General features: G+C 41.1%; 1 protein-coding gene across 1 annotated transcript; it reads left to right on the forward strand.

The window, feature by feature from the left end:
- Positions 1-515: 515 nt before the first annotated feature.
- spag6 (sperm associated antigen 6) lies at positions 516-8,025 on the forward strand (the record flags this gene model as incomplete). Its single annotated transcript, XM_083936306.1, has 11 exons — positions 516-540; positions 630-725; positions 809-975; positions 2,401-2,584; positions 2,984-3,189; positions 4,226-4,399; positions 4,477-4,629; positions 4,778-4,969; positions 6,479-6,595; positions 6,726-6,871; positions 7,962-8,025. The coding sequence occupies 11 exons, from the start codon at positions 516-518 to the stop codon at positions 8,023-8,025; spliced, it is 1,524 nt and encodes a 507-aa protein (XP_083792432.1).
- Between the last annotated feature and the right edge of the window lie 2,801 nt (positions 8,026-10,826).

Here is a 10,826-nt window from a genome sequence, read left to right on the forward strand (position 1 = left end):
AGATGAACTAATCCAGGCAGGTCATCTGAGGACACACTCTTGAGCAGGCCAGCAAAAATACGTTGTAAAAAAAGAAAAAAAGAGTATTTGACGGTGAAATGTCCGGCGCACAATCTAAAAAATAAATACTCAGCACGTTCAACTGCAGTGAGCGTTTCCACTTTATCAGCCGATTGCCGCTCCGATTTCTACGCCTTCCTGTTTTCCCTTTGTATGTGTTGATGATAAATATGTGGTGAAGGTGTTCGCGACCCAGGGACGAGGAGGCAGCGCGGAGCTCTCACACTGAGCATATTTCGGGATCCGGAGCGGTGATTCATCTTCACAAGAATAGACGATCTTCGACGGGAGCGACAGAACGTTCTGCTTCCTGCCTGTTGCCATGGCAGCACTTAACAACAACTAACCCAAACCCGGAGACGAGCAGGAGAAACGCTGCGGTAAATCCAGTGGGTTTTTTCCGGATATAATATATAAAATACATCTTTGGCACGAGGCCGTTTCCATCAGTGACAATGAGTCAAAGGCAGATCATTCAAGGTGAGCTCCGCGAGCTGCTTTTCATTCACAGAAAGGAAGATGCAGCCTAAAGGACGACCTGTCTTTTTCTGTCTGTTTGTGTTCCCCAGTTTTTGAGCAATATCAGAAATCCCGGATGCAGTTCGTGCAAAGTATCGCTGATCTGACATCCAGACCACAAAACATAGAGGTCCTTCAAAATGCTGGTGAGAAACAAGATGGGAACCACTGAGACTGTGTTATGTCTGCTTTTACTGTAGCTGCTTATTCCTGTCCTCGTGTCCCGCAGGTGTGATGGCCATGCTGCGGCCCCTCATGTTGGATGTGGTCCCCAGCATCCAGCAGACGGCAGCTTTGGCCCTGGGCCGCCTGGCAGACCACAGCGATGACCTGGCCGAGGCCGTGGTGAAGGAAGGCATCCTGCCCCAGCTGGTCCACTCTCTGGCCTCGCAGAACGTCAGTACCTCATCCTTTGGTCATACAAGTGCTAGTTTGATTCAGACAAGTATGTGTGTTTGTGTGTGTGTGTGTGTGTGTGTGTGTGTGTGAGAGAGAGAGAGAGAGAGCTAGAGAGAGAGAGAGAGAGAGAGAGAGAGAGAGAGAGAGAGAGAGAGAGAGAGAGAGAGAGAGAGAGAGAGGAAAGAGACCCCACAGGATCTTAGGGTCAGCCCCCTGATTGTGAGGGTGTTTGGGGATAACTTGGCAGCTCGCCTGGGGCTACTTCAAAACCTAAGAGCCCTTTACCATGAGAGCAACCAGACCTTTGTCTCTCTCTCTCTCTCTCTCTCTCAGCCCTCTCAGAGAAGACAGACAGCGGTTAGTTCTTGTTATTAATGGGACATTGCAGCCTCATATCGTGAGCTTAAAATCTGACATGATTCACTTATACGTTTATGAACATGTCGAGTGTGACAAGAACTCCGAGTTTGCTGCAGAATTATTCTGCTCTTTGGTGAAACATTCCCATTGAAATCTTTAGAAAAGTATCACAATGACTGAGGTAGCTTTGCGCAAAATGGTCAAAACAAACACATTTAACGTGGTTTTGTTGGCCGGATACTTTATCTTACTAATTTTATTAGAACTGCTCACAACCGTGATGTTGAGAGTTAGACTTCCCTGCAGTTTAATTGACCGAAACACACAAGCTAAGCGAGTTGTAACATGCATTTTTCTATTTGTGAATTATGTTTTTGGCAAAAGGAGCACATAATATATTACAATATACAATATTTCCATGTTCTGTCACCTCCCTCTAATGCAAAAACCCCCAGAGTTACGACTCCCATTATATTCTGTTGACTGGGGAAAAAAAACTAAATATAAATATAACTAAAATATTTAAAGGAGAAGAAATGGTGATAAATGGATGAATTCTTCTTATTTTTACAGCGACAGCATAAGGCACTATGGGGCCCCGAACAATGAGGAATTAGAGCCAGTGTCAACATTGAGGTTCAACTCTAGGATACATTCAATTCAATTCAATTTAATTTCATTTAAAGTGCCAAATCATAATAAAAGTTATCTCAGGACACTTTACATAGTAGGTATAGACCACACTATATGACTTATTTATGATTTACATAGACTCAACAATTCCCCACATGAGATAGTTAAATTGTTAGTTGGTTAAAAACAACCTTTTTTTCTTAAACACAGGAAAAAGGTTAATCTCATTCCAGACTTCACATCATTTATTGTTGTCTTGTATTGCTTCAGTCTGGTGCAAGAATTTCCTTCAGGACTAATTAAGTTCTATTTTATCTTATCTCATTTGTTATCAAATCCTAGAACCTAACATAGCATCTCAGCTCTAATTTTAAGTCTGAGTTTGGGCCTTGACGATGAATGTGTGCACGTGTGTGTGTTTGTATGCAGAGGTTCTATAAAAAGGCTGCGGCGTTTGTGCTGCGTGCAGTTGCCAAACACTCCCCCGAGCTGTCCCAGGCTGTGGTGGCCTGCGGGGGAGTCGATGCCCTGGTGCTCTGCCTGGAGGAGTTTGACCCAGGGGTGAAGGAGGCTGCTGCCTGGGCTCTAGGCTTCATCGCTCGACACAACTCATGTAAGGAAGACACACGGACATGCTTAAACTTCTGTCTTTTCTCCCTTTCTTGCTTTGAAAGACATTTAAGAATTATAATCATAATCATAATCAGGTTTATTGCCGAGTAATTTGCATTACAAGGAATTTGCCTTAATTTGACGGTGCTTATATGGAAACAGACATAAACATAAGCATAAAAATAAACCTAAGCATAGTAAACTATTAACCATACAAATAGAAAGTATATATATTTATGTATTTACACAAATAGTGCAGGAGGTAGTGTGCAGTTAAATAATAGAGGACTCACAATATAATAATAGATGAGTTAAATATTCTTTGCCAGAGCTCTGTCCTTGCACTTGCACACATCACTTACATCCTTGACCTTTATGCGTTTGTTTTCATGTTTCCCAGTGTTGTCTCAGTCAGTCGTGGATGCGGGCGCGGTCCCCCTGCTGGTGTTGTGTCTTCTGGAGCCTGAGATTGCCCTCAAACGCATCGCAGCTTCCACGCTCAGCGACATCTCCAAGCACACGCCGGAGCTGGCCCAGACTGTGGTGGACAACGGTGCCATCGCACATCTGGCGCAGATGATCCTCAACCCAGACGCCAAACTCAAGGTACGTCAGCTCATTTAAACAGCTGCTGGTTTGACTCAGTGGAAGTGTAATGACATGGATGAAAACATCAAATCTTCATACAACACGCCATCGGATGGTTTTATGAATGCTTGCAGAATGAGGTACAAAAAATATTCATGTAGCCAATGTGTCCTCATTTAGATTTTTTTTTTTTTTAATAAGAACTATAGAAATGCTTTTCTTTGATGCTTTTACTTTATTTTTTACATTACTGATATAGTATAACAAAACATGGCTGAATGATTATCGCAGGACCCCTTTAGAGCAGTTTCTGAATTATATAAATCTTTTTTTAATTACTCAAAATGAAGAGATGTTTTCTAAATACACGCATATTTTTTCTTTATGATTATTATTGGGCTCTGTGTTATTGTTCCTTGTCCGTCTTTTTGTCCTCTTTCCCCTTCATTCACATTTTACCAAACATCGTGTCAGAATTTCATGTGATACATTGTGATTTAATTGTAAATGAATTAAAGTGATTTGGAAAATGTTCTACAATTTTATTGAAAATACAGAGATGAAAAGTATTTGTCATAAATTAGATTAACACACTCATATCATCATAGACTTGAATTTAAAATGTTCTTTTATGGTTTGACAGTACAAACGACCATTGTAGTAGCTCAACATTTTTTAAGGAAACATTATTAACAGTGTTATAAAACACTGCCAAGATGGTGGTAAAGAGTCGTAAAATTGTGTGTGCATTTTTACAGGCCCTGCAAGCAACACAATCATACAGAATTCTGGTGTCAATCAGTCTTGGAAAACCTGAAAAAGTAGCATCTATCCTTAAAAAAACAAATCCTTGAAATGTAAAAGAAAAAACAATGCATAAATAGTAATGAATTCAATTGACTAAATGTGCCGTCTGAGTGTAGTTAGCAACAGATCTGTAATAAAAAACAGTAACATTTCAACAGAAATACCCACTTTAAAAAAACATACAACATGAAAACATTACAAAAAAATGTGAATGAACTAATTCAGGCATGTTTTTGTCTCCATCCAGAGGCAGGTGTTCTCGGCCCTGAGTCAGATCAGCAAGCACTCTTTCAGCCTGGCCGAGATGGTGATAGAGGCTGACGTCTTCCCAGCGGCTGTGGTCTGCCTCAAAGATCCAGATGAGTATGTCAGGAAGAACGTCACCACTCTGATGAGGGAGGTGGTGAAACACACTCCGGAGGTAACCCGCACACGCACACACTTGCAAGCACGAATCTGCGCGGCTGGATACAAAGTAATCCGCGTCTGTGTTTCCAGCTGTCCCAGGTGATCGTGAACTGTGGCGGCATGTCAGCTGTGATCGACTATCTGGGCGATTGCAGTGGAAACCTGCGGCTGCCGGGGATCATGATGCTGGGATATGTGGCGGCTCACAGTGAGAACCTCGCCATGGCTGTCATTCTCTCCAAGGTGTTAATCTCTTTTCTGAATCCCCTTTGACGAGCCGTGTGACAGCTGAACCCGCCACTAAAAACCAGAGACATTCCTTCAGATCCAGTATGTAGGTCATATTGACTGAACCAGTCCCTGCTGTGCTGTGTGTCCTCCTATCCTGCAGGGGGTGCCCCAGCTGGCCCTGTGTTTGTCCGAGGAGCATGAACATCACATCAGGGCGGCCATAGTCTGGTCCATCGGCCAAATAGGTCATCACACCCCTGAACATGCCAAGGCAGTGGCCACCACTAAACTCCTGACCAAACTGCTGGAACTCTACATGGACGCCAACAGCTCAGAGGACCTACAGGCCAAAGTAAGAGCCGCGGCGGGTTGATTTGGCAGTGAGACGGTGTATTGAGAGCTTAGGCAATGTTTGTATCACAACTGAAATCAAAGTGAAACTGTTTGCTCACGCTTTACCTCTCAAAAACAGACACATTTGAGATTTCAAGTATTGCATTAAGAAAAATACAGAAAACACAAATACTTGGTGGAAGTAGCTCACATGTAAACGGCATACTATAGAATTTATTCATGGCACACTAATACTACTTATTTTTAACGACATCTTTATGGAATTTCATTGACTTTTATGTCACATTTTTATGCCATATATTTTGATGATAAGATGATTTTCAATGACATAATACTCGATATTATACTCTTTTTGAGACATTTGTACGGCACATTATACTGACATGTTAACGACATACTGTAGGCTATTATTACTTATTTATTACTTCTTTATGACATACTATACTATGACTTTTTATGACTTTTTCAACATACTGTGACTTTTACATACTATACACTATACTATGACTATTTTTGGACACACTTTTCTATGACCTTTTCTCGACTTTTTCCCCAAGAAATTATGCCATGACTGTTTCGTACCGGCTATATTACGACTGATTTAAGCATTTTTTGGACATATTATATTTTGACTTATTTGAACATACTACACTACGACTTTTGTTCGGCTTATCGTTGGACATACTATACTATGACTTTTTTTCTTAAAGATTTTTTTTTTGGCCTTTTCATACCTTTATTGGATAGGGCAGCTTGAAGAATGATAGGAGTGAGGGGGGGCATGTTATATTTTGACTTATTTAGGCTTATTTTTTGGACACATTTTTCTATGACTTTGTTCAAAAAATGATGCTATGACTGATTTAGACAGGCTAAGCTATGAGTGATTTACGCATTTTTTGGACATATTCAATTTTGACTTTTTTTTACTTACTATACTATAACCTTCAGCATAGTTTAGTATGTTGGATGTATGTGTTGTCATTAAAAAAAGTCATTGTATAGTTGGTGAAAAAAGCCATTCAAATGTCATATTGTTTTATGTAAGAAAAAAGCCAAAAATTAAATAAATCATAGTACAGTATGTTAAAAAAAAATCATCTGAATGATGGTGCATTGATACATAAGTGTTTAGCAAATGTAAGTTCAAGTGTGACGCTGATGTAACTAATTAGAACTTGTGGAGACGAGACGAGAGATTCAAATGTATGGGAACGGTCTTAAAAGGTATTAAACCTAACTTCAGGATTCTTGCGTATATCCTGTAATATTTTATCAGCTTACACTCTCAAGCACACACAGCTGGTAGCTCCTCTGGAATGAGAATGAGCCTTGACTCTCAGTGAGCGCCAAAACAGGACAAGACCATCTCTTTTTTAAAAAAAAGTCATACCGTGAGACATTTTGAATTCCAGGTCAGCTGGTTTCAAAGGTCAATTGGTAGAAAGATAAGAGAAAGCTGGAGGTCTGTGTAAGTAATATACTTCATTCCTCTTGGTCTTTCCAGAGTAAGAAGGCTCTGAAGATGATTTTGCAGAAGTGCACCTACCTGCCCGGTCTGGAGCCCCTCCTCTACGATGTCCCGAGCAACATCCTCAAATATGTTGTCTGCCAGTTCAGCAAGGTGAGCGAGTCGACGTCTAGTATCACAACCTGAATCAGCAATATGCATTTAAAAAAATAAAATAAATAAAAAATCTAAATTAATTTCAGTTTTTCAGGTTTTGTGGATTTTGTCTTCCTTCTCCTCAAAGGTGCTGCCTCATGACAGTAAGGCTCGCCGTCTGTTTGTGACCAGCGGGGGGCTGAAGAAAGTGCAAGAGATCGAGGCGGAGCCCGGCTCCCCTCTACAGGAGCACATCAACGCCATCAACAGCTGTTTTCCTGAGGAGATAGTCAGGTGTGTTTCTCTACCCAGTGTACCCAGTGTGTGTATATATATATACACACACACACACACACACACACACACACACACACACACACACACACACACACACACACACACACACACACACACACACACACACACACACACACACACACACACACACACACACACACACACACACACACACACACACACACACACACACACACACACACACACACACACACACACACACACACACACTGGTGTGAATGGTTAGATTAGATGGTATGTAGATGTCCATTGCCATCTGTGTGAATGACAATGAATAATTAGATTATTACAAGAGAATAAAAAAAATACTATAAATAGGTTAAACTGGGTTTGTAGAAAGCCAATTTAAAATCCGGCTATCTCAAGCACCACCACTAAGACCAATGTTAAAATAAAGCAGCGGAGGCCGACACTATCCAGCTACGGACAGGAAGGTTTATTCCTAATCAGAAGATTATTTATTGTTGACTGTCTTCAGCCACAGCCACGCTGTAGGAAGGTGTAGCATCAGAGCCCAGTCCTTTTACCCCCGCTTTCTATCTTACCATCACAGTGTAGCTCGTAATTCGGCTGTAATTATATGACTGAAGTATTTAATCAAACATACCAAGAGGGGTCATTGATTTCCCACCTTCCAGTTACCTTTAGCATTCCTAAAATGATGCTGGAGTAACCTTTCACAGATAGGGTTGCAAAGGGGCAGGACATTTTTGGTAAATTGCTGGAAACTTTCCAGAAACAAAAATATGACAGGGATTGCTAATCTTATTTTAACTTACATTTCCAGGATCCTAAAAATGTGTATTTTCCTATTATTGTATTAATTAAGTAATTAATGTTACCTTTTTTGTTTTGGAGATTCCACCGGAGAGAGGTTGAGCAGCACCAGTACCTCAGTTTGAGAACCAGTGGTGTAGGGTATTTACCGTGTGTGTGTGTGTGTGTGTGTGTGTGTGTGTGTGTGTGTGTGTGTGTGTGTGTGTGTGTGTGTGTGTGTGTGTGTGTGTGTGTGTGTGTGTGTGTGTGTGTGTGTGTGTGTGTGTGTGTGTGTGTGTGTGTGTTTCAGGTACTACTCCCCTGGCTACTCAGAGGTCCTGCTGGAGCGGTTAGAGAACTACCAGCCGGCCTGACACCAGTTCACATTACACATCCTGATGAAATGTTAACATGAAGATGTACCACGTGTGTGTGCCTTTACAGAAAAATTAACTGGTATTTAAAGAGCCGTTTTCCAGCTTTTATAGTGTGTCTTTTTTTTTTACACCTTTAAATGCATGTGTTGTCACTATATGTTGTGTAAAGGACCCTAAAGATAAAATAAAGGACATTTCATGGAGCTTCATGGTAACAATGGCCCCTATAGAGAGGTCAAAGGTCAGGTTCAGAGGCAAGACACTTTGGGAGGCTGGAACACACACGCACACACACACACACACACACTTCATTACTGTGTCTGGGAGAATGAATGCGTTTGTGTCTGTGCTGCGTTTGCAGAGATCACACTGCTCCCTGGTGGCCGTGACTCGTCGCTGGTGCGCAGTTGTGCGCATGTGTGCGCGCGTCTGTGTGTGTGTGTGTGTGTGCGCGCAGCAGCTGCAGCGCACATGGCGAGCCGCTCTTTGTTTGTTGTCTGCCGGTTGCCTCCGCTTGTTTTCCACATTGTACTGACGGTGCAAATGAGCCTCCACCTCTGAGATCTGAACGCGCTCTGCTGCAGCTGCCACCCCCCCCCCCCCCCTCCTTTTTAAAAATCGGATAAATACAGGCTACATATCGCGTGCTTACTTTTTTTTCCGGGTATAAGTAAATGTTTCCTTTCAAGTGAATGTGAACCAGTTTGAGAAAAGCAGGGCGGCATTGATTTCCTTTTTAACATAAATTTATAAACAGACCGTGGGATATAAACAAATAACCCGATGGCCTCGATTGCTGCGTTTAATTCAGGCGCACAATAAAAATGAAGGACAAAACAGGTTCGAAAGCACGAGCTCCGCAGCGTTTCTCAGTAGCCTTTTTTGGCATTTAACCACTTGTGTAATACAAAACAATACACAAAGTGCATTGCGCTCCTATTAAGAGCAACAACTACTCTTTATTCTAACGTGCTGATGCTGGGTGAAAACACGTGAACTTGTCTCTGAAATCAAAATATTAAGAAGAAATGACAGCACGGATTATGGCCCACGTGCCAGTTATAGAAATGAAAAAAAAAATGTTATAGAATGAAATTGGTTCTTTCAGGGTTTGTGCTCCACGCGGCTTAGAAATAAAAAGATAGGAATGTGATAGGAAAGTCCCCAACGTCAACCTGCAAAGCTTTTTCTTTTTAAAGGAAAAACGGCTGCAGAAAAGATGAATAGTTCAAAAAAAAAAAGAAAAAAGGATGCACTTCTCAGTTTTTTGCGATAGGCTACAAAATCAAATCTAACACCAAAGAAATATTAAGTTTAAAGAATGCTGCCTGTGGAGTGAAAATAGTTGAATCTGCCATGGTAGTGTGTGCAGACGGTCACATTAGACCAGGCTATTTTGGTATTTCAGACGCCAAAAAACAACCAAACAAACAAACCAAAAAACAAAGAAAAAAACCGAAGTCAAAAGGGAAAAAAATGTTTCCCCCCATAAGCGGATCGTCCCTCATAATTCGTGTTTGGGGAAACACTGCTCCCACCCACTCTGCTCCCTCCAGTCATCAGAACGCACTAAATGATGCATGAGGCGGTGTAAAGCGCGTCGCTACAGTCTAGGTTATTTCTGTGTGTTTGTTGCTAAATTGAAATGTGTAAACGATGCAACGGTTTTAGCATTTTGTGACTTTATATGCAACTTTGATTCTAACGTGTCCTTTATCTGTAGGAGTGTTTTTTAAAGCGGGGTAATAACTGCTTATCTGTGAAAACACACCTCGTTTGCGTCTTTGGTTTTTCATTATGATGATACAACAAAAACAAAAAAAAAAGTTTATATTTACAAAGAAAAAGAAAGAAAGAAGTCCCCACTACCCCCCCCCCCCCACACACACACACACACACCTTTACGTTTTTCGTGATCGTTCCAAGTTTTTGGCATCCATTTGAATTAAATTGTTACTTTAAATGTGGTTGAAATAAATTCGATTGGATCAGAGAAAAGTAAATTAACGGGATATTTAACTCGGGGTGACCTGATGAACGGGGTAATTTACTTTTCTTTGCAAAAAAGAAGAACAAATAATCACGGCTTCACAAACTGGGACAGTTAAACTTTGCAAGTGACTAGAGTGAAACATTTTAAATATAGAAAATCATCCGTGTAAAACAAAGATATTCAAACATCCAGGAGTAAATATAGAATAGTGAAGAACAAATGAAATCAGAGGCAGACTTGAGTTAAGCAGAACGAGTGCTTTAATTGGTTTGAGTGAACGCTTATGGAATGGAGTGTATTATCATCATCATTACATGTGAAGAGCAAGAAACATACATCATCATTTTGGACACACACACACACACACACACACACGCACGCACACACGCACACGCACGCACACCTTTTAGATGTAGTGAGACCAAAGCTTGACTGCAGGTGGGCATGTTTTCTTGTTTTCTGGCCTTGTGTGTGTTAACTTGCACATGCAAATTCAAAGGATTCACTCAAATTCCAAATCTGTGCGTCTCCACACACACACGCGTCTTGCTTTTGAATTTTAAGGGCCAAAGGATTTTTTTTTTCTCCAGCTCTGCAGATCTTGCCTGGCCTCTGGTCATTTGCATTTGTAACCAACTTTTCCCTTAACACTTGATTTCACCACATGAACACAGGGCTGTTTCTCAGAACTTTAGACATGTTCACACATCAGCGATGCACACCTCGCTCCATCTCCCAGTGCATGTAAAAACAAAAAACAAAACAACAACACAAAAACAAATTCAGGTCAAACAAACAGACACAT

The sequence above is a fragment of the Echiichthys vipera genome (assembly GCF_963691815.1).
Source record: "Echiichthys vipera genome assembly, chromosome: 21".
Lineage (NCBI taxonomy): Eukaryota > Metazoa > Chordata > Actinopteri > Perciformes > Trachinidae > Echiichthys > Echiichthys vipera.